Source organism: Cetorhinus maximus, chromosome 28 (genome assembly GCF_964194155.1).
Source record: "Cetorhinus maximus chromosome 28, sCetMax3.hap1.1, whole genome shotgun sequence".
NCBI lineage: Eukaryota > Metazoa > Chordata > Chondrichthyes > Lamniformes > Cetorhinidae > Cetorhinus > Cetorhinus maximus.
This window is the reverse complement of record NC_135906.1, coordinates 25,713,019-25,738,098: the sequence shown is the minus strand read 5'-3', so window position 1 is coordinate 25,738,098 and position 25,080 is coordinate 25,713,019. Positions and strand designations below refer to the sequence as shown.

The 25,080-nt window shown below is 45.1% G+C and overlaps 1 protein-coding gene across 6 annotated transcripts in view; it reads right to left on the bottom strand.

Annotated features, from left to right (window-relative positions):
• LOC144668953 (ELAV-like protein 2) overlaps nucleotides 1–25,080 on the bottom strand; it is a 194,870-nt gene that overhangs the window by 5,134 nt on the left and 164,656 nt on the right. For 5 of the 6 annotated variants that reach the window (XM_078531453.1, XM_078531455.1, XM_078531458.1 and 2 more), the window contains exons 5-6: nucleotides 23,542–23,767; nucleotides 13,606–13,644 (exon numbers count right to left, since the gene is read on the bottom strand). In XM_078531453.1, coding sequence (XP_078387579.1) covers nucleotides 13,606–13,644; nucleotides 23,542–23,767 — 265 coding nt within the window. Of the gene's footprint in view, nucleotides 1–10,953; nucleotides 11,020–13,605; nucleotides 13,645–23,541; nucleotides 23,768–25,080 lie in introns of all 6 variants that reach the window. The other variant, XR_013573568.1, reaches the window with a different exon arrangement.

The window sequence follows — 25,080 nt, the reverse complement described above, 5'->3', positions numbered from 1 at the left end:
GTCAATATTGATCCCTCAACCACCAGATTATCAGGTCATATCAGTTTGTGGGATCTTGCTGTGCACAAATTGGCTGCCGCATTTCCTACATTACAACAGAGCTATAAGGACTTTTGGACCCCCCGAGGTTGTGAAAGGTGCCATATAAGTGCGAGTCTTTCTTTCTACCAACTAAAACTCATTTAATCTTTTGGAAATTTGAGAGCAATACAAGCAATTGCTCCTTCTGGCACTCCCAGTGTAGTATTGAGGGAGTGCTGCACTGTCAAAGGTGCTGCCTTCCAAATGTGATGTTTAACTGGGGCCATCTCAAATGGGTGTGAAAGATCCCTTGGCACTATTTGAAGAAGAGCAGGGTAGCGCGCTCCTTGGGGTCCTGGCCAATATTAATCCCGCAACCAACTACTTAAACAGTCTATCTTGTTATTAGCAGATTGATGTTTGTGGGAGCTTGCTGTGCGCAAATTGGCTGCCATGCTTCCTAAAGTAGAACACTTAAAAAAAAAGCGCTTTTTGGCTGTAAATCAGCCTGGGCTGTCCTGGGTTGTGAACAGAGCTATATAAATGCAAGCTTTTTTTTCTAGATTGTCAAAATGGATGATTTCCCTTTTGATATCCATTAGCAGCAGCTTACTGTTGTGTGCGTTGTAATGATATAAAAAGTACCAATCAGTCATAAGGGATTGGGTAAGCATGTTGTGGGTTCATTTATTAATTCTAGACACATGTGAACAGATATACATGGGCAGAAAGCTTAAAGACACCAGCAGTAGAGCTATGTGTTTGTGTGTGTGTGTATGTGCGCGTGTGCTCTGTTGAAAGCAACAGTGAAACCAAAACTGGATTGCATGACACACTTCCTTTCTAGTGATGTCATACTGCAATCCCCTTAAAGGCATATTACGATAATCACCAGCAATTTCGAACAGTGGGCTCACTAAGACCCACAATGAGTCTGTTAAAATCCATGTCCCATTGATACTTAGAACAAGCACAGAGCAGAGATGTTTATCCCACCAGTCTAGACTGGAATCAAACTCTGGTGCCAAAAAGGGAAGGACAGGTTCTAACTCACTCATCTAATGGCTCCAGTCAGGAACATCAAACTGAAGGACACCTTTGGAGAATGGATGCACCAATCATAAAACCCCAGTGATCCCAGGATACATTTGGCAGATTAGGGTAGCAATCAAAATTCCATTCTCAGGAGGCACTCAGAGTTCTCACTAAGCGTACTGGGATCAGTATTACATTTCAGTTACCTGCAGCAAGCCTCGAATTAGGCTGAAATTTCAATCTCAGTGCACTTTTTTTGGGGCTAAAACTAATTTTCCTTAAGAGTCTTGAGACTACTTCACGACTGTGTTGTGTATAATTTCATATCTAAATGCAAATCATGGGCAAGATTAATTTCTTAAATGTTGATAAAGGAAAGAAAGCAATAAATAAAATTTATTGGCAAAATTATATTTTTCTCATATTTATTCTGATATACGCCGCATGTGGTATACACATTATTTGTAATATAATCAAATAGAATTTAGACATTGTTGTTTCGATGGGAGTATTTTGCATTAAATAGCGCCTCAGTGCATCTCAAAGTGTTTCAAAGTGCTGTACGCCCAATGAGCTACTTTTGAATTGTAGCTGTTGTTTAATAGGTGAACGTACAGCCAATTTGCATGGAGTGAAGCCTGACAAATAGCAATTCGTGAAATGACTAGGTTAGCTGGTTTTGATGGTGTTACATTGAGGGAGGACCGTTGACCTGAAAAGTTGGGAAACCTTCCTCAAAAAAGTGGCGTGGGAGCTTCAGTGTACACCTGACTGCTGCAATAGTTATACAGCTTAATATCCTGTCCAAAGTGGCATCTCTGGCAAGGTTGAACCAGAGGAATATTCAAATCAGCACTTTAAAAAAAAACACAAAGACATTCTTGAGAAACGAGCATTGCTAGCAAGGCCAGCATTTATTGCAGCATCCCTAGTTGCCCTATACAAAGTGTGGTGGTTGGCCTTCTACAGTTCATGTGGTGAGGGCACTGTCATTGCTCCTTTAGGCAGGGGGTTCCAGGGTTTTGACACAGCGATGATGAAGGAGCAGGTGATGTATGTCCAAGTGGGGGGGATGGTGTGTAACTCGGGCGTCAGTGGTGGTTCCCACACGCCTGCTGCCCTTGTCCTGCTATGTGGAAGAAGTCAAGTGCTCTGTGTGCATGTGCTGCACGTTAAGGATTACAACACTGCATCCTGAGGGACAAGCAAAAAATTGGAGATGGACATCCAATATAACGCTAATTGGGTTGCTTTGTTCCAGCTCAAATTTCCTGAGCATCTAACAGGGAAACTTTCCATTCTGCAAGAAAACCCCAGCGACACCAAGAACAAATCGAATCACATTGCTCTTGCGATACTGAACTAACATTGGCTTCAAATGGTCACGTCCCATCAAAGTAACTGTTCCACTAGAGGCTCATTCTGTCGTCCAAAGAGTGTTTTCATACCTCAGGGTGAACATTCCCAGCAGTGGCGGAATATTCCCAGTAATTTTACCTCATACCTAAGTTCAGTATCATTTCAAAGTGAAAGCATTTATGCTAGTTTTATAATTAAAGACTGATCTGAAATTATTGAACCAAATTTCCAATGTTGACAGCTAAATTAGTATAGGCCATTTCATATACTTCATTTGATGAGGAAACATAAACTTGCATTTATATGGTAATAAAAGCAAAATACTGCAGATGCTGGAAACCTGAAATAAAACCAAAAAAATGCTGGAAAAACTCAGCAGGTCTGGCAGCATCTGCGGAGAGAGAAACAGAGTTAACGTTTCGAGCTCTTCTTCAGAGCCATTTAATGACACTTAACAGATATTTAATTCACAACAACAGTTTCACCTCCAAATGCAGGTCAGAAATCTACCTCATCCGAGGTATAAGTAGATTAACAGGTTGTGAAAAAACACGTTAGAGGAGAAGAGTGTGTAGCGAGTCTTGGTTACAACAGTGACGATGCAGCCAGGAGAGAGCTTGTAAAGTATATAAGGAATGAGAAGGGGGATTTCGAAGAAGATTTTAGTAGCCAAATCTCCTTGGACATTTTTGAGGAAGTAATGTCCCAGGAGGACACTGAGGAACAGTATACAGCAATCTAGCTGGATTTCCAGAAAAGAAGTCACTGATAAAGTTCCACACCAAAGGATGCAAGGAAACTAAATACAATGGGAGTTGAAGGTAAGACCTGAGTGTGGATAAGAAATTGGTCAATGGAAGGCAGGCCACTGGTACTAGTTGGCGAGTGATGCCAGGATAGGAGATCAGCTAAATGGAATGTCCATGAATTGATCTTAAGACCATAAGACCATAAGACACAGGAACAGAAATTAGGCCATTCGGCCCATCGAGTCTGCTCCGCCATTCAGTCATGGCTGATAAGTTTCTCAACCCCGTCCTCCCGCCTTCTCCCCATAACCTTTGATCCCCTTTCCAATCAAAACCTATCTATCTCGGTCTTAAATACACTCAATGACCTGGCCTCCACAGCCTTCTGTGGCAATGAATTCCATAGATCTTGGGGAATCTTTGTCCTTCGACTACATGAGCGACTCGGATTTTGGAAACTCCAAGTAAAAATGCTGAAATCTGGGGATGGGAAAGGATATGGGAGCTGTTTCACATGCCAAGGACTCGCGAAAGCAGTAGATCAAGTGCGCAAAAAGTGTAAAGCAGTGTCAGATAAAATTCAAAGCCAACGCACGTGAGATTCTACACCAGGGCAGGAAAATAGACGGAATGAAATGCATAACTGCACAAAATGCCACGGATGGAGTGGAAATAGTTAAAAGTATGCAAAGTGTCCGAGTGCCATGGAAGATTCAGCATTTGAAATGCTGATCATCAGGGAAAAACAATAAATAGAATGTTAAATTATTCTGCCAGATCTGTTGAGTACAAACTGGAGGACATTATGGCCAGAACTGTTCAGTGTTCAGTTCCTACTATATCTTAACTACTGTACTTAATATTTGGTTAAACATTCAGCCATCAGGACAATGCCGAGAATAGCCACAACTCTGATCTCTGGCACCATAAGGGTTAAATTGTGATGCAACCTGTTTGGGGAACCTGTGGTGCTTTAGCCAGGCAACTGAGGGGGAGGGGGTTATTGTAGAAGTCTACGTGATTTTAAATGGTATAGATAAATCCAGAGCTTTGCCAGAAGGTAAATCAGGGCAATAGAGAGCATTGGCATCAGGTTAAAACTGGTTAAAGGGCATTTAAAGATAGACATTATGCAAAGGGTTTTAAGCAAGTGCAATAGTCTTCCAGGTTGGGTAGTGGACGAACAAACATCTTCATTCAAGATTCAAGTTTCAGGATGTGATGGAAGGAAGCATATTTTCTAGCCTGGATGAGTGGGCTAAGATAGCACAACATTCAGGCTTACGCTGATAAGTGGCTAGTGAGTTTCGCGCCAGACAAGTGCTAGGCAATGACCATCTTCAATAAGAGAGAATCTAACCATCTCCCCTTGACATTCAATGGCATTAACATCATGGAATCCTCCACTATCAACATCCTGGGGGTTACCAATGACCAGAAACTGAACTGGACTAGTCATATAAACTCTGTGGCTACAAGAGCAGGTCAGAGGCTACGAATTGTGCAGTGAGTAACTCACCTCCTGACTCCCCAGAGCCTGTCCACCATCTACAAGGCACAGGTCAGGGGTGTGATGGAATACTCCCCACTTGCCTGGATGATAAGCCCACCCGATAAGCTCAAAACCATCCAGGACAAAGCAGTCTGCTTAACTGGCGCACCAACCACCACCTTAAACATTCACTCCCTCCACCACTGGCATGCAGTGGCAGCAGTGTGTAACATCTACAAGATGCACTGCAGCAACTCAAGGCTCTTTTGACAGCACCTTCCAAACCTGCGACCTCTACTACCTAGAGACAAGGACAGCAGATGCATGGGAACGTAACACCACCACCTGCAAGTTCCTCTCCAAGCTTCACCATCCTGACTTGGAAATATATCGGCCGTTCCTTCACTGTCACTGGGTCACAATCCTGGAACTCCCTTCCTAACAGCACTGTGGGTGTACCTACACCACAGGGACAGCAGCGGTTCAAGAAGGCAGCTCACCACCACCTTCTCAAAGGATGGGCAACGAATGTTGGCCTTGCCAGCGGTGCCCTTATCCTGTGAAAGAATAAAAAAAGTGGCTTCCTTCCGCTGCATCTATTTTGTGAGGATTCAGGGAAGCATTGTATCCGAGCAGTATCGATTATATAGAGAAAGACAAGCCAGGTTGTCATAGAGATAGGGTAATGGAGGCTGGAGAAAGCAGTATTGTCGATGGGATGACCAACAGTTCCCTGAATCTTGTACAGGGTTGCAAGAAAGAAGATTCCAGTGTTCGGAAGTAATATTGAAGAGTTGTTCAGACCAGCAGCATTGAGTTGTTGAGGGCACAAAGGAGGAAACCAATCATTGTGGAGACATACTTAGCAAATAAGGAGATGTTGAAGTTAGACACTTCAGCGTATCTGAAGCTTTCAAATTCATTGTACGCAAACTGCACGGAGAATTTCATGAGATATGATAAGATGTTGTATGAAAGCAATAGAGATAGTGGACCAAAGATATCCCTGATTGAAAGGATTATGGATAGAACCATTACAGCTAATTGCTGTTGTTGCTGGTCAGACCTTTTCTGCATGGTGTATAGAATGTACCGCGCAGAAACAGGCCATTCGGCCCAGCTAGTCAGTGCCACTCGAGCCTTGCTAGACCTGCATCTTGGAGGAGAGTTAAAATACGATTTGGTCATTTCACTGGGAGAAAATTGCAGGTTCTGCAATCTGTATGTCTATAATCTAATTGATAACCAGTCAGTGAATCACCAGAAACAAAAGTGGGTAATGGGGAGGAGGGGGCCAGCGGTGAGGAGACGGAGCAGGAGAGAGAATAAGAAGCTCAGGGAACTCCTGAGTTAATGGAAAAAAATCGGAGGATGAGTCATCGACTGCAACACAGATAAAGCAATTTAAGAGCAAGCTATTTACGCACGAGCATGGGAGAAAATATCATGATAACTTGTTTTGCAGTGCACAGTCTTGGTTCTGTCCAAGCTAATGACAGATGATTCACCATTGTTCGAGAGCTGAGCTGCAGATGTATGTAACATAGGGAGCAAGATTACCAATGCCCCTGAACTCAAGTCGAAATGAATGACAGAGCCGTTTTTGGGTGGGGAATCTGGCTCATTAATTCTTGCACCTGGCATTAGTTCTTACTCAGAGCGAACTAATTACCACCCCAGCTCCGATCTCCCCAGCCAATCAGGGAGGTTGGGGGGTGGGGCGGAACGACAGCCTGGGTGACAAGGACGCACCAGCACTTGGATTTTTCAAGCTTCAGCGACCTCAGGAATGACGCTAAGAGCTGGGAGGGCTGCTCCCTGGGTGTCTCACCCTTTCCCGGAGGTCCTGCTGTGGGATCTGAGGGGGAGGAGTGAGGTGATCTCTCCCAAGGACAGGAGGAAGAGGACAGCCTCCCCTACCCACCAGGCTTGGATGGGATTGGCCGAGGAAGTGATCAGACTGAGTGCGCTCCCTCCAAACTGGAGGTAGTACACCTAGGAGGAGGTGATTCCCTCCTCTCCAGACATGCACCATCGCGAACCCTCACAGCCCTCTGCTTTCTCTCCTTGCAGGTGAAGAGAGCACACAGCTTGGCGAGAGGCAGGGTGGGGGAAGGGGGTGGTGGTGGGGCCCTCCAGTGGCTGGTACCTTATCAGTCACTGGCAATGCACGCCCAGCTGCTTCACTGAGAAAGAGGTCTTGTTGCAGGAGGATGCTGATGCTGGTGACCTGCTGTAAGAGCCGGAGCCTCCGGAAGGACTAGTGCTCAGACATGTCAGGAGAGCTGATCCTCTGCCTGCAGACCCTGTGTTGGGGCCTTGCCATCTTCGAGCTGGATCTGGTGCTCCACTCCATCTGGTCTGTGGAGGGGGAGGCAGCAGGGTAGAAGGCAGCTGGAGATTCTGCTGATGTTGCTCCTGCTACTGCTGGAGCTGTTGGCAGTGGCGTGTTCTCTGCTGGTGACCCTCATCAGAGGTGGAAGGTGCAGTTGAATCTGCTGGTCCTATGCGGTGGTGAAGGCTGGCATCAGTGGAGTGCAGCTGAAGGTCAGTAAAGTGCTCGACAGGTCAAGTACCTTCCAAGAAGTTATCACTCGCCTGTCAAACAGTGAAAACATTCTGAGAGAAGTGCTTTGAACAGCAGCCTCTCACCTGGCCATGCTGGGAGCTCTACTGAGCTCTACCCAGCTCGCCACTTTCATTGCAGCAGCTCTTCCCACTGCGCAGAAGCAGCTCTGCGCTGCTGGGAAAGAAGGAATTCACATTTTAAAAGGCTTCTAAATGCCTTTTTAATCATCCCAATTACTTTACCACCAGATGGTGAGGGGTGTTAATGGTATATTAATTGTATTATCAAGGTTAAGGATACACAGGTGAAGGGCATTGATTGCTTAAGTACCCTGAGTACATATAAAGAGAGACGGCTGGGACCCTTGGGATAGGGTAGGGAGGAGGTAGACATAAGTGTTGTTGTATAAAAAGATTGGCAACTGATTTCCTACTTCACCGTCTGGCCTCAGGGAAAGCTGCAAGGGGGCAGGATCATGCCAGAAACCTGAACATCATCAGTTTCAAGGGGTTTTCCCACCTCGCTCTCTCAGGAACCCACCTTTACCGGGCTGGGAAAACTCTTCTCAGTGTTTCCTATTCCTACACTGTTCTGAGCAAGACTGTTTAATTACCAGACGTGGAAAATGTAAATGCCAGACTTGTACAGCAGAAAGTGTTCTTCTAAAATGAAAGATAAATTAATTAATGGGTCACAGGGTAGTTTGACACCTACGCTATGCTTAACCTTAACTCTTAACTCATATCAAACCTTAACTGGGTGCACTTGACTCTGAGAACCGCATAATTGGAAAATATAAAACATCAAATTAACCAAATGGACATTAAACATGCAAAATATGCTTTTAAGTTTTATAGTTTTGATCCATTGTTTTCAAACACATGATACCACAATAATTGCAGTATTTGTTCGTAATTGTTTTTGCCACCAGTTGGAGGGTGAAAAACGTGGATAAGGACATTGACGTCCACAAGTTAGACCTTTCCGTTTTCTCAAAGTTAGTGGTCACAGAATGAGAGAGAAAAAAAGGAGAAAGATTTGCATTTACGTAGTGCCTTTCATGACCTCAGGACATCCCAACGCACTTTACAGGAAGGAAAGTGATTTTGAAGTGCAAGTTGCTGTTGTAATGTAGGAAATGTGGCAGCCAATTGGCACACAGCAAGCTCCCACAAACAGCGATGTGATAATGACCAAGCTTGGGTCATGGGAACCGGTCTCCTTCACCAGTATGGTGGATGGTACACTTCCAGCTGGAGACGTGTACACGCTTCCTGTCCACCATATTGGTGCTTGGTCAGCCAATTAGTGCTTTTAAAGACTAAGATCTGTGTGGCTGAATGTATGAGCCTATCTTCCTCAACAGAGCAGAATGACAGAGAGACCCATTGATAAATAGATCATTAAACATGGGAGGACAGGTCAAAAAGGCAAAAGGCATTCTGGGTTCTACAAATAAAGGACAACAAACACAAAACCAGGGAAATGATGTTGAAATTTGACAAGACATTGTCTGTAATGCTCAGTATTACTTTGTAGAAAGGACATTAGTGCACTGGAAAGAAGGGAACTGGACTAGCTCAGTGGGTAGCTCTCCTGCCTGAAGGCTCCAGGCCCCAGTCCCACCCCAAGACTGGTTGACTTTGAAAGAAGCCAGGCTCTGGTGCAGTCCAGCCAGTGTGTGTTGGTGCCGATCCCTGGCCCAGACCAATGGGGAGGCCTGATGGCAGGAAGAGCCTCTGGCTGTAAAAACCACGGGCCAAATCCAAAAAAATAAAAAAAAACTCCGGGACACCCTGGTCCACTCCTCCATCACCCCCTACTCCTCAACCCCCACCTATGGCACCTCCCCATGCCCACGCAGAAGATGCAACACCTGCCCCTTCACTTCCTCTCTCCTCACCATCCAAGGGCCCAAACACTCCTTTCAAGTGAAGCAGCATTTCGCTTGCATTTCCCCTAACTTAGTCTACTGCATTCGTTGCTCCCAATGCGGTCTCCTCTACATCGGAGAGACCAAACGCAAACTGGGCGACCGCTTTGCAGAACACCTGCAGTCTGTCCGCAAGAAAGACCCAAACCTCCCTGTCGCTTGCCATTTTAACACTTGCCCACATGTCTGTCCTTGGCTTGCTGCATTGTTCCAGTGAAGCCCAACGCAAACTGGAGGAACAGCACCTCATCTTCCGACTAGGCACTTTACAGCCTTCCGGGCTGAATATTGAATTCAACAACTTTAGATCTTAAACTCCCCCTCCCCCCCATCCCCACCCCGTTTCTTCCCCCTCCCTTTTGTTTTTTTTTCAATCATTTATATAGATTCTTCTTTTCCTACCTACTTCCATTATTTTTAAATCTACAACTAATACCTTGTCAATCTTTCCACCACACCCCCACTAGAGCTGTACCTTGAGTGTCCTGCCATCCATTCTTAATTAGCACTTTTCTTAGATAATATCACCACCTTCAACAGCTCTTTGATCCTTTTGTCTGTGACATCTTTTGATTATCTGCTCCTATCACTGCTTGCTTGTCCCCACAACCACTCCACCTTCAACTTCTCTCTCCCCCCGCCCCCCACCTTAAACCAGCTTATATTTCACCCCTCTCCTAACTATACTTCAGTTCTGTTGAAGGGTCATGTGGACCCGAAACGTCAACTCTTTTCTTCTCCACCGACGCTGCCAGACCTGCTGAGTTTTTCCAGGTAATTCTGTTTTTGTTTCAAAACAATAAATGCTGGTTGACATGAAGGTGATCAACTAGGATTGTGGTAACCCCACGTAACATGAGAAACGCTGAAAGGAACAGTGAAGATCAAGAAGAAAGATTTGCATTTATACAATGCCTTTCATGACCACCAGATGTCCCAAAGTGCTTTACAGGCCTTGAAGTACTTTTTTTCTGAAGCACAGTCACAGCTGTAATGTAGGAAATGTGGCAGCCAACTTGCGCACAGCAAGCTCCCACAAACAGCAATGCAATAATGGCCAGATAATCTGGGTTTTTTGTGGATTATTGAAGTTGGTTGAGGGATAAATATTGCTTCCCTGCTCTTCTTTAAAATAGATATTTTCACATCCACTTGAGACGGCAGGGCCAGGACCTTGGTCTGACACCTCACAGAAAAGGACAGCAGCTTCAGGAATGCGGCACTCCCTCAGTACTGCGTTGGAGGGTCAGTCTGTATTCTGTGCTGAATTCCCTGGAGTGGGCATTGAGTCCACTCAAGGAGCAAGAGCGCGGACTACAGAGCCACAGCGGATGAAAGAGCCTGCTCTGATATATATAAAAAAAAACCCTGTCACATTCTCAGGATAACCACAGCCACTACACAACAAAAATTATATTCGGAGACCAGTCACAGTGATGGGACAAAAAGCAGTTCCTGCACACAGAGGTACCACAAAGAACTAACGAGCGACCAGCTATTGCCAACAAAGAAGCCAAGGTCGAGCTGTTCCAGAAATGGAATAGCATCTGATGACAAATTCCAGTTGTACATACTATTAAACAGTTCACATTGGAATATGACCTAAGGACGGAATACAGGTTCAGGTAGCATTAAGAAGTTGGACGCTTTTGTTTTTTTTTACAGTTTAGGATGCTGTGTTCCTCAAAATAGTTCCTCCTTACAAACCCCCTCCCTCCCCACCAAACCGCAACCCAACCCCAATCCCCCCCGCTTCCCCAAACACACACCCCTGGACAATGTCATCGCCACTCACCATGTGTCTCTACTGGCGTTCTTAAAGAAACATATTCAGTTAAGAGCTGTTCAAGATGAACCCGATCTATCAAAATGAACCCGAGACTCAAATTTGGACGTATTTTCACACAGCTTAAACACAATCTATTGCCTTAAAAGCAAAGTAATGCAGTGATCCAGAAGAAGCGAAAGGAACATGCATTGAGGGAGCACTGGGCTAATGGAACCGCAGGCTAGTCAAATTAGTGGGATTAAACAGGGCAGATGCTTAAATGAAATTTGGGGCTATCGGAACAAGTCGAGGCAGAAGCAAAATGAAAGTGCATGCTGCTGAGAGACCAGATGTGGAAAGAGAAATAATAACATCCTGCGGTGCCAAGGAAAGATGAAGTTAGTTTGAGGGAGAGAGAGAGAGAGAAAAAAAGATATGAGACACTGGGCTAGAATTTAACAATGTAATCCAGTCATCCCTGTTACAGGTGAACATGTAACGCTGTCTCGGACGTGCCGCTGTAACATCTTCCCTCAGAATTACGAAACCAGTCATGAGGGGCTTTAAGGAAAACTGGGGTTAATCTCTTTTGGAGGGGATGAGGTTGAGGGAGGTTGAACAGAGGGCGATATCACCAGGGGTGGTCGATGGAGTGAATTAGGGGAAGGTGTTTCCAGTGGTAACTCTTTCGAGTTATCAACAGATCGCATGTAACTCTTTCGAGTACATTCACAGTTCTTGGTTTCCGGGAGTGGGACATGAACCCACAACCTTCTGACTCAAAGGCGAGGGTGCTATGAACTGAGCCACAGCTGACACCTCTGTTTCCAGTGGTAGGTGGGTTGGCAACCAGAGGAGGCAGATTTAAGATAATTAACTCAAGGACCAGATGAGATTTTTTTTTTTTATATATGCAGCCAGTTGTTATGATCTGGAATTGGTGGTGGAAAGAGATTCAATCACAGCTCCCCGGGGGGGTCATCGGAGAGATATTTAAAAAAAGGAAAGATCTGGCAGGGGCCGTGGCCAAATGAGTTGGGGGAGTGGAACTCTTTCCAAGAGTTGGCACAGGCACAATGGGCTGAATGGCCTCCTCTTCTGCTACATGATAGAAGGGTCAGTGCCGCTGGACTCTCCCCAAACAGCTGGTGAAGCAGCACGAAGGGTTAATAGACACCGGACTTTCATTGGAAGAGCGAGGGCGCAAGTTACAGGATATTTCTTGTCTCGCACAGCAAGTTGTTGGAAAGGGTATTACGAGTGCCTATTGAAGGAGACCTGCCACTGGTTAAAAAAAAAAAGGGAAGCGAATACAAATGTGAAAAGGAAGAACGTGAAGGAATGTGGGGAGGTGGGAATGTGAGTAGATAAATCTGTTGAATGGGCCAGCTCTGGCACAAGCCTGGTGGGCTGAATGGCCTCTTTCTGTGCGTTGATCACCAAAAACTCTTGTTCTTTGATTATAAAATGATCCACTTGCCACAGATGCTTGGAATTTGCCACGGAGCATTGGCACTTATCGGCAACCACAATGCTCAGGGGTTGAATCAGGGTGATAGACTTGGTGGGTTCGTGGCCTGTGGAATATGCATTGGGATTTTTAAAGGGACTGTGCCTGCATTGTGCCAGAGACCCATTCTATTTGTTTGCGGTCACTCCCCCTCACTATCAATGCAAGAAATGTTTTCGTGATTCAGGGCTTGGGGAGGGTGGGTGGGGGGAAATAGAAAGGGTTCCTCGAACTCCAGCCGAAGGAGAGTCCGGCCTTTTCTGTCCAACCGGTGAGGGTGGAATCTGTGATCCTGGGGATCCCAGCCGCACATCACGGCCAAAGAAGTCGCCTTCCAAGCTTGGAATCCTAACTCTGGCCATTCCTTGAGGGGGGATAAGCGGTTGCCCAGAGAGAGACACTCACAACACAAAGACTGGGATAGGCAGGGCTTTTGTGAGCACAGTTTTACACCGCTATCAACAATGAAGAATTTTACCACAACTGTTACTTATTTTCCCCCCTTTATCTGCTAATTGCCACGGCAGTTTTGGTGGAGGGTTAGTGGGAGGGGAAAGCAGCACTTTACACCTGTCTGATTTGACAAAAGGAAAATTCCAATTAAACCTAACACATTGTCTGCGAAGAATCTGCAAGTAAAATGTGAACGAGTAGGAAGTGATGGGCTAAGAAGTGTCAGCCACTGAAGGTCATTTTCAAACTGAAGGACGCATTGGAGCGAACATCAAGACGAGTGGCACAAAGTGTGTGACAAGGCAAATATGTTCACGGAGCAGTTGGGATTTGGAACGGAACATAGAAACTAGGAGCCGGAGCAGGCCATTCGGCCCCTCGAGCCTGCTGTGCCATTCAATATGACCATGGCTCTATCTCTATCTGGTGGGGGGTAGTGGATACAGATTCAATAGTGGCCTTCAAAATGGAATTGGATAAATATGTTAAGGAGGGATATGGAGAAGGAGTGGGTTTAGCCCGTGACAATTAAAAGTAACTGATAGGAATAATTAAAAAGGGTTGTCTGTTGCCAAACATTTACATGATATCAGATAGCTACTGTTCTAAAGGTCAACTGTGTAAGCTTTTACAGTCCAGTATATTTAACTGGATTACTGGGGTGAACGTTAAATTCTAGCCCTTTGCCAGCATGACGGCTTTGGAACATTAATTACCTCTTCACGCCGTAGGCCATGTTAAGTAAATTGTCCAGCCTGTGAAGGAAAGGGAGACGGAAGGAAGGGTGGATGTTAGTACTTATGAAACAGTAGCCTTTATTTAAAGAGAGAAAGAGTGACACAGAGAGAGAGACACACACAGACAGACAGAGAGACAGCAATAGCAGATACACAGCATCAGGTGCATGTCACAACACGTAATGAAACAAATCCAACCATACAGTTTCCAATCACGCCAGAAACACGAGATTAACATGACTGCTGAATTAAGGTGGCACAGAAAGTCCAACAGCGTTTGTGTGGCTTTGGCTCTGTCACTGAATTAGGCTGTAGCATTTGTAAAAGAAAAATTGGTTCATTGATGATATCCTGCCAAATTATTTCTAGCCAATAGCATGTCTAGGTGCATCTTTGTATCTATTTTGTCACAAACCAAGAATGTCTAAAATACATGAAGGAAAATATATATGTCTATATCATCCTGGCTACTTTATAAGCTAATTATTATTTTTTTAAATGATCAAAGGCTTTACACTAACTGAAGCCCGGCTAGCTATGACTCACACAAATTGAATTTCTAGCCTTCAAAAAACAGTAAGGACTTCGTTATCTCTAAAGAGACACTGTGACTGCAGAAGTCAAATTCCCAGGAAATGCACAAAGACCCTTTACATTTCTAAGGCAGAGCCCTGGACAGTGGAGACGATACATCTGCAAGGACAATGGGGCCCCGAAATCTCTGAAACTTATTAATGGACAAAACATTAACCGTCTCAAGAACCCAGACCAGGAATATACACCCTTTGTCCAAACAAAGGGGAAGAAGTGGGAGTTATGTTACATGACCACCCCTCCAAAAACTAAAAGAAGCAGTATGCCAACTTCCATCAACAAAACATCAGTAGCAGCACTTGAGCTCATTCCAGGTTTAAATTGTCTGGCCCTCATCTATATGTTTCTACTGGAACATCTGAACTTCTGTACCGATGCCTATTACAAGACTGATTCATCTCTACGTGCTTCTCCCATCATGGAAGTCAGTGCTACTGGAAAAGTGGATCACCCCTCATCAGCTTCAGCATGCTAACCTCTGAAGGAATACACCATTGGACATCTGATTCTGGACCCACATGAAACAATAGTTCTTATCATCTCTGTGGTTTTTTGCCCTGTACCTCTTTCTTCCCATTTTTTCCTCATTGTATGAATGCAAAAAGGGGCGGACATTGTGAACCCTCTTCCCACGTTTTGAGTGCGTGTAAAATAAACTAACCCTCTGATTTTACCCTATCTCGAGTTTTCTGTGGGGTTATTAATAGAGGATTGGATCAGTCCAAAACTGAACGGCTGGGGAAAATATGCCACCACTTATAAAAGGGGAAGTCAAAGATCAAAAACACCTTTCTGCTTATGGACGGGTGGGGAGAGGAGAAATCAGGGCTGTTTAACTTAAACCCCGTCCCGTCCATAACAGGAGTTAAAAAAGTTTAGTTTTGTACCAACTTGGGCTCAATATTGCAGTAGATGCAATATCAGAGAGTATATCATTTATACTCAGTTGCAGTGTAAGTCAAGAGTTCGGTGTCTAACCCCCTATTAAAAGTATAGTTGACTCCAGGTAAAATTTATGTCCAATGCAGATGTAAGATCCCTATTCATTTTCCTTTAAATCCTGTTAAAAAACAGGATTGCAGCCTACTGAGTGTCCATCTTGTCATTCCACGTTTCATTCTTGGGGGATGGGGGTTTGGCCGCCCTCCAAATTTTCCCGCTCTGCACGTGACCATCTCGGCGCTGGTGGGACTGGAAAATCCCACCTGGGAGGTAGGCTTTGTGGGCAAGCTCAGCGTTTGTTGCCCATTCCTAATTGCCCTTGAGTAGGTGGTGGTGAGCTGCCTCCTTAAATAACTGAACAATAATGAACTTGCTGGAGTTTTTCTAAGAGTTACCGAAGAGGGTCGATGAGGGTAATGCCATCGATGTGGTGTACATGGACTTCCAAAAGGCATTCGATACAGTGCCGCACAACAGACTTGTGAGCAAAGTTATAGCTCATGGAATAAAAGGGACAGTAGAAATATGGATGTGAAATTAGCTGAGTGACAGGAAACAGAAAGCAGTGGTTAGCGAATGTTTTTCAGACTGGAGAAAGGTTTGTAGTAGAGGTTCCCACGGGTCAATGGGAGGATGGTGTAGATCTTCAAAAGGACGTATTCAGATTGGTTGAATGAAATTGGCAGATGAAATTCAATGGAGAAATGTGAAGTGATTCATTTTGATAGGAAGACCATCAAGAGACAATATAAAATAAACTCCAAATGCAGTGCAGGAGCAGGGGGAACTTGGGTGTATGTGTGCATAAGTCATTGAAGGTGGCAGGACAGGTTGATAGCACAGTTTAAAAAAAAATACAGTATCCTAGGTTTTATTAATAGGGGCATAGAGTCTAAAAGCAAGGAGGTTAATGTTAAACTTGTATAAAACACTGGTTCAGCCTCAACTGGAGTATTGCGTCCAGTTCTGGGCACTGCACTTTAGGAAAGATGTGAAGTCATTAGAGATAGTGCAGAAAAGATTCATGAGAATGGTTCCAGAGGTGAGGAACTTCAGTTACATAGATAGATTGGAGAAGCTGGACTGTTTTCCTTGGAGAAGAGAAGGTTGAGAGGAGATTTTATAGAAATATTCAAAATCATGAGGGGTCTGGACAGAGCAGATAGGGAGAAACTGTTCCCATTGGTGGAAGGGTCGAGAACGGTAATTGGCAAAAGAAGCAATGGAGACATGAGGGAAACTTTTTAACGCAGTGAGTGGTTAAGGTCTGGAATGCACTGTCTGAGAGTGTGGAGGAGGCAGGATCAATCGAAGCATTCAAGAGGGAATAGGATTGTTATCGGAAAGGGAAGAATGTGCAGGGTGATGAGCAGAAGGTGAGGGAATGATGCTAAGTGAGTTGCTTATTCAGAGAGCTGGTGCAGACCAGACGGGCTGAATGGCCTCAGTCTTTGCTGTCCATTCTTTGCTGTCCAGCCAGGGTCCTTCAGAGGACAGTAAAGAGTCAACCCCATCAGCATTGGGACTGGGGTCACATACAAACCAGATGGGTTAAGGATGGCAGCCTTCCTTCCCTAAAGGGCATCACTGATAACATCTTGTTTCCTGATTTGTTTTTAAAAAAAATACTGAATTCAAATTCTCAAACTACCATGGGGTGAGCTCAGGCCCCCTGGATTATTAATCTCAATTGCCTGTTTAGTAACACAATCACTATATTCTTCTCCCGAGCTGAAGCATTGAAACTGCAGTAGCACTTCCACCAATGCCCAGCTGGGTGTGGTAGAGACTGGGCCTGAAGCCTGGTGGCTTATATTCTCTGTATGTTGCTATTAGGCTGTGCAGTTTTTATCAGGGTTTTTAACTGTCGACATTCCACAGCACTTCTTCCTTTGTACTGAGCAGTCCACACGGATACAAGTGGTCAGTTTACCTACAGAAGTATCGGCAAACATGTCAGTCTATTTCTATTCTTGAGGAACAACGCTATGTTTAGGAATTTTCTGATATATCAATCCGAACATTACCATTTATCCTGATGGAAGTAGCTGTTACCCCCCTTGTGGTTTATGAGAGAGATGGTGGCGTTGTGGTAATGTCGCTGGGCTAATAATCCAAGCTCGGGGTGATACTGGTTCTAAATCCCACCACAGCAGCTGGTGGAATCTCAATTCAATGAATAAGTCTGGGGCTGAAAGCTAGTTTCAGTCATGGTGGCTGTAAAACTATCGTCGATTTAGTGTTTAAAAACCCATCTGGTTCACTCATGCCCTTTAGGGAAGGGAATCTACCATCCTTACCTTACCTGGCCCTACATGTGACTCCACAGAGCAACGTTGTTGATTCTGAAATGGCCGAGCAAGCCGTTTGGTTCAAGGGCAATTAGGGATGGGCAACAAATGCTGGCCCGGCCAGCGACGCCCACACCCCACGAAAGAATAAATCAACAGGTATTGACAGTCTGAAAACAGCGCAAGTGGAGAGGCATTCAGGGGATTGACAACAGCAGGAGTGGAGGAATAATATCTAAAAGTGACATCACAGAAGTCTAAGTTTGGTTGGCAAGTATAGGCCTTTCCAGACTTGGCATAAAGGAGATGATAGGTGAGGAATTACTTTATACCATACTGTAGTGAATGCTTTATACAAAGTTTAAGGTATGTCAAGCAACTCGGCCATGTGGGATGTGCATCTTGCGGGATGTGGGAAGTCATACTGGCGCAAAGTGCCCTCAATAACTACATCTGCAGGAAGTGTCACCAGCTGCAGAAACTTGAGCTCCAGGTTGAGCAACTCGAGTGGAGTCACTGTGCGAGACTGAAGATGACATAGCATGTTTAGAGTGCTGGTCACGCTGCAGCTAGGGAATGGGTGACCGCCGGAGTATCTCAGAGAAACCAGCAGGTAGTGCAAGAATCCCCTCTAGAGAAACATGTGACTCAGCCACACGAACAGGGGCATATTAAAAATTATCTTGCTCTCTAGCTGCTTTTCCATTCTGGATACTAGTGAGCGAGATGGTTCCTCAGATGACTGTAGCAAGAGCCAAGTTTGTGGAACCACAGATGGCTCAGCTGCACAGGAGGGGAGGAGGAAGGGTGGAAGAGTTATAGCGGTTGGGGATTCCATAGTTCGGGGAGCAGACAGGTGTTCCTGTGGCCGTAGACGTGACTCCAGGATGGTATGTTGTCTCTGTGGTGCCAGGGTCAAGGGTGTCACAGAGCGACTGCAGGACATTCTTCTGGGGGAGGGTGAACAGCCAGAGGTCATGGTCCACATTGGGACCAATGACATAGGCAGGAAAAGGTCCTGAAAGCAGGTTTTAGGGAGTTGGGAAGGGGATTAAAAATCAGAACCTCAAGAGCAGTAATTTCAGGATTACTCCCAGTGCCACGTGCTGGTGAGCATAAGAATAGGAAGATTGAGCAGTTCAACACGTGGCTGGGGAAATGGGGTAGGGAGGGAGGGCTTTAGATTTCTCAGGCATTGAGATCGGTTCTGGGGCAGGTGGGACCTGCACAAGAAGGACGGGTTACACCTTAACAGGACTGGGACTAAAGTCCTCGTGAGGAGGTTTCCAATGCTGTTGGGGAGGGTTTAAAGTAGACTGGCAGGGGGGCTGGGAACCTGAGGGGAAATTTAGAGTGGAGAGGGAGAAAAACCTGGCAGTGGGAAGTAGAGAATTATTAACTGATAATGAGGATATAACAGAGAGTAGTATCAATACTTGGAGAGTTTTGTACAGAACTAGAGTAGGCGATAGTAAGATATTCAGTGGGTGGGCCTGGGAGGGGCCAGGAAATGGCCCACCGCCCGTGATTGGCCCCTGACTGCGATTTCACACTGGCTGGCTGGCCAATTAACGGTCAGCCAGAGTGAAAAGCGTGCTGAGGAACTCAGCGCTGCCAGTGTGAGGGTCGGAAGAGTCCGAGCGCGAAGGTGTGCGCATTAGCGCTGGGGAGCGGCGCAATGAAAGCTCACCCAAGGCACAGAGCTGCCTCAGGGAGTTGAAGGATTGTGGATTCAAAAAATAAAGATTTTAAAAGTGAGAGAAGCATGTGACTCAGCCACACGAACAGGGGGCATATTAAAAATGATGTTTAAATTTTTTTACTTCTTAAAGAATTACTGTCGGGAACCTCATCCAGCCCGTGGATGAGGTTTCCTAAAAAAAATCCAAATCCCGCCTGGCTGATTCGCCCACCCACCAACTGTAAGGGCAGCAAAAAATACTGCTTCATTCATTGAGTAATGGACCTAATAGCCCCTTAAAATGTCGGCGGGTGTGCTGCCGACTATCACACGCGCCCACCAATCGAAATAACGCGCGAGTGTGCGATGAGGTCGGGCGAGCGCCCCACCCGTGGGATGTAAAATCCTGCCCATTAGGTGGGGTCAGAGTAAGAGGGAAAGTAAAAAAGCCTAAACCAGGGTTAATGTGCATGTGTGTGAATGCACGGAGTGTGGTTAATAAGGTTGGTGAACCACAGGCACAGGCTGCGAATGGAATTATGATATTATTGCTACGACAGAGACCTGAAGGGCAGGACTGGGCGTTAAAAATTTCTGGTTACAAGATGTCTAGGAGAGACAGGAAAGGGAGAGAAGTTGGGGGTGGTGGAGAGGGGGAGAGGTAGAGGTGGCGGTGGTGGGTGGGAGTGGCAGTATTGATTAAAGATGGTATTTTACAGTACTGGAGAGAGAGGATGTTCCAGAGGGGTCAAGAATGGAATCTCTCTGGCTAGAGGTAAGGAATGAAAAAGGTGCAATAACACTGATCAGTGTAGTACATAGACCACCAACTAGCAGAAGGGATGTAGAGAAACAAATTTGCAAAGAAATTACAGAGAGGTGCAAGAATTATAGAGTAATTATAATGGGGGACTTCAGTTGCCCAAATATAGACTGGGGTCGGAATAGCGCAAAGGGACAAGAGGGGTGAGAGTTCCTGGAATGTGTTCAAGATAATTTTCTGCAGCAGTATGCTTCCAGTCCAATGAGAGGGCAGGCGCTGTTGGACCTGGTTCTGGGGAATGAGTTGGTCCAAGTGGGTCAAAGATCAGCAGCAGAGCATTTAGGGAACAGTGACCATTGTATCATAAGGTTTGGGTTGGCCAGGGAAAAGGTCAGGGAACAATCCGGAGCAGGGATAATTAATTGGGGGAAAGCCAACTTCGATGGGATGAGAATGCGCCTGAGTTGGAATCAAAAGTTGGCAGAATAGACAGTGGCTGAGCAACGGGCCACCTTTAAAGAGAAAGTATTGCAGGTAATGTCAGGGTATATTCCCTTGAAGGGGAAAGGGTAGGACAAATAAATCCAGAGCGCCCTGGATGACGAGAGAGATAAAGGTGAAGATGAAAAGGAAGAAGTGCGCGTATGACAGATGTCAGGCATAAAATACGTTAGTGAATCAGGCTAAATATAGAGGACCAGAGAGGAAGTAAAAAAAACTAATAAGGAAAGCAAAGAGGGAGCATGAAAGGAGACTGGCAACAAACATAAAAGGGAATCCCAAAATTTTCTATAAGCATATAAATAATAAAAGGGTGGTGAAAGAAAGTGTAGGGCCGATTAGTAATAAAAAGGGGACTTGCACATTAGAGACAGGAGAAATAGCGGAGGTATTAAATTAATACTTTGCATCTGTCTTTACAAAGGAAGAGGATGCTATCTAGGCCAGAAAGAGAGGGGAGGTAACTGGTACATTAGAAGAATTTACAATTGAGAAGTAGGAGGTGTTAGAAAGGCTATCTTTACTTAAAGTTGATAAGGTATCAGGACCGGATGAGATGCATCCAAGGGTATTGAGGGAAGTGAGAGTGGAAATTTCAGAGGCACTGGTGATAATCTTCCAATCTTCCTTAGACACAGGGGAGGTGCCAGAGGACTGGAGAATTGTTAATGTTACACACTTGTTCAAAAAGGGGGTGCAAGGATAAAGCCAGCAACTACAGACCAATCAGTTTGACTTCAGTGGTAGGGAAACTTCTGGAAACTATTGTTCAGGACAAAAACAGAGAAGGTTGATATGGGTAACGCTGTTGATGTGGTGTATATGGATTTTCAAAAGGCATTTGATACAGTGCCACACAACAGACTTGTGTGCAAAATCCCAACTCATGAAATAAAAGGCACTTGGATAAGAAATTGACTGAGTGACAGTTGTGATAAATGGTTGTTTTTCAGATTGGAAGAAGGTTTGTTGTGGAGTTCCTCAGGGGTCAGCGTTGGGACCCTTGCTCTTCCTGATACATATTAATGATTTCAAAATTTTCAGATGATACAAAGATTGGAAACATTGTCAACTGTGATGAGGAGAGTTGTGAAGTTTAAAAGGACATAGACAAGTTGTTGTATTGGGCAGACAAGTGGCAGATGAAGTTCAATGCGGAGAAGTGTGAGGTGATTCATTTTGGCAGGAAGAATATGGAGAGAGTATAAAATAAAGGGAGAAACTCTAAAGGAGATGCAGGAACAGAGGGACCTCAGTGTATATGGACATAGGTCATGAAAGATGGCAGGGCATGTTGAGAGAGCAGTTAATAAAGCATATAGCATCTTAGGCTTTATTAATAGGGACATTGAATACAAGGGTAAGGAGGTCATGTTGAACTTGTATAAGACACTAGTTAGACCTCATGTGGAGAACTGCGTCCAATTCTGGGCGTCATACTTGAGGAAGGGTGTGAAGGCAATCGAGGGAAGACAGATGAGATTCACAAGGATGATTCCAGGGATAAAGAACTGTTACTGCGAGGTTGGATTCGAGAGGTTGGGACTGTTTTCCTTGGAGAAAAGGAGGCTGAGAGGAGACTTGATCGAGGTATTCAAGATCCTGGGGGGTATGGACAGGGTAACTAGTGAGAAACTGTTCCCACTCGAGAGTACATCAAGAACTAGAGGTCACAGATTCAAAATAATTGGCAAAAGGAGTAAACGTGATGTGAGGAAATTTTTTTTCACCCAGAGGTTGGCTGGTTGGAGTCTGGAACAAACTTCCTGAGAGGGTGGTGGAGGCAGGTTCAATTGAGGTATTCAAAAGGGAATTGGATTACTACCTGAAAGGAGCAAATGTGCAAGGTTACGGGGATAAGGCAGGGGAGTGGGACTAAGTAGAATGCTCCTTCAGAGAGCTAGTGCAGACTCGATAGGCTGAATGGCCTCCTTCTGCACTGTAACGATTCTGTGATTGTTGCGTATTTCATATGTTTGATTTGTTTCAGAGCAATGCAGAGATGACACTAGCTTCTAACTTTGCAGGAACTTTATTTAGAGTTTTATACAATGCTTTAAAATGTCCATACCTTGCTTCTGGCAGATCCCTGCTCTTTCTGTAGTGTCTGTTTACTTATCTGTGATCCACACCCAGGCTTAACCAGTCAAGCACAGTGAGCATCAATAGTAAACAGACTCTCATAATCAAACATGGAACAACTGAACACTACAGACATGATGGGCTGAATGACCTCCTTCTGTTCTATATGATTCTATGAGAATATGCCCGGCTACTGGAAGGAACATTGGTCCAGGACAATTCTTTTTCTTGCTGTTCTGTTTTGGCTGGACTAATCCTGGTGTCTGGTTTTTCTCTAACCAAGCTTGTCTCTATCATAGATATTTGCTCCATCTGATGCACAATGTGATCTGTCTATGACCAGGTGGTAAACAATTCTGACCATCCCTGAGAACGATAACCTTGTGAAAGTGCGAATGCAATTACATGACTAAGGAGTTCAGGTTCAATGATTCTGAATTGAAAACGTTGTTGACGTGAGGGAGTGAATGTGAGACACTAGTGTCGAAGGATCGAAACTGCAAGCGATTGGTGGAGACATCATTGACCTACTGGCAGTAATCAGTAAAGACCCTAAACTGCTACTATCTCAAAACCCAAATTAGCACCAAATTCATGATGTTGAGTTTCTTATTGGTACTCTTGACTTCCAAAGGAACAGGACTCTGTCATTAAATGTTCAGGGAGCTGAGGAACTGCATCAAAAAATTCTGATTCTATTCAAAATATTTGGGCTGGGGTTGAACGTGATTACAACCTACTGGTTAACCCCTCAGTCCTTTTTTGTTTAAAGTAATTTACATTTCAGTCACATGTTGTTGAAATGCAAAGTCAGCTTTTCATGCTCTGAAGGCAGGATCCTAAGCCTGTGGAAGACAATTCAGCAGTCATGGGGTCTACATGCTATACCTCAGTCAGCTGGCTGACCAAGCTCACCTGACGCAATGCATTGTGGGAATTCAGGCTACCATGCCAACTTGACAGAAAGGCGGAGCGAGAGTCCCACAATTCATTGGGCCATCGTGGACACAGCCAGCCGTGATGAAGAAGTGCCATTGGCGGCTGTTTGGCGCTTGGCTCACCTGAATCTCTGTGCCTGGTGATGCAGGGGGCCAGGGTATCTCCGGCTTGTTGACTGGTACAGCTGAGACAGCAGCGCCTGGCCAGTCTTTTGACTGGGGTTGTTTGCGAACTTCACTGTGATGGGCTCAGTTGCTCCTAGGGGTTTTTGCCCATTCAGCCCCTTAATTGCTTCCTCTGCCTCTATCCTCTTGTCAAATCGGATGAAGCCAACCCCTCGAGAGACACCTATTTGGGAAAAGACAGAACAATGATAGCCTGTCTGCGGTCCACATCATTCAAGATACTGACAGTGATTTACTTATGTAGAGTACAGTACGAATTTGCCTGTTGCTTTTTTTTTAAATCTCTTTCCAATTTATTCCTCGTGACTCTCGCTGGGCTTAGTGGCCAACCCTCTCTCTCACCTCTGAGTCAGAAGGCTGTGGGCTCAAGTCTCGCTTTAGACTTGAGAAAAAAAATCAAGGCTGACACTGCTAATGGGCTGAGGGAGTGCTGCACTGTCAGAGGTGCCGTCCTTCAGACGAGACCATTAATCCAGGCTCTGACTGCAATCACACAGCACTATTTCAAAGGAAAGTTCTCCCCAGTATCCTGGCCCGATATTTATCACACAGCCATCATTACTAATACGGATTATGTGGCCATTGTCATATTGCTGCTCGTGTGAGCTTGCTGTGCACAAATTGGCTGCCTTTTTCCTGACATTGCAACACTGACTACATGTCAAAAGGACATCATTGGTTGTAGAGTCCTTTGGGATGTCCTGAAGTCTCTATCTTGCCGAGGTATTGTTCCACTGAGATCTCTCCCAGTCACTCTTAGCATGCCTGAGCTAAAGGAAAGGTCATCACTTGACTATTCCACAATTTGGAATGCCACACATGAGCTAAATCCATTACCCAACCGGTGTTCCCATTTGTGCACTCTATCAGGGCTCACTGGATAGCTGGAGTGTGGGAACTCGGGCTGGTGTTTCCCCACCCAAGCCCAGCAGGGTTTCTGCAGCATCCCTACGCTACCACGATGAGACCAGCTGCCCCACTGTAGACTGAGGGTCAAAGTTGAGTCCATGCTGAACTGAACTTGAGGCTGGGCAAGCGCTGTTACCAACCAAGACATCAGGAAACCACATGCTTATAGTGACCCGAAAGATTTTTATTTTCGCACAGGCGGAAATACATAAAGACGAATTATATAATGTTAAATAGTAATAGGTTTGGGGCAGAAGCATAAACAAAGTTAGTGTCGGACACTCAACCAGGCAGGAGAGCTTGTCTCTAGGAGCTCAGTCCAACAACAACTCTGATCCCATTCAATCCCAAAATAAAATCCAGTGACAACTTCATCGCAACAATGGAAAGAGGGGACAACAGCTTAACAATAGCATTGATCTAATGTCATTGAGTCATTGGACCAGATTTTTGTAGAGTTGGGAGGAAGCGGGATTCCGGGATTACTCCCCCATTCCCAGCGCCAGCAATTTTCGCCTGCATGGGATGAGGGTGCAGGTAGCGAGACTGCATCCTGCACTTCTGACC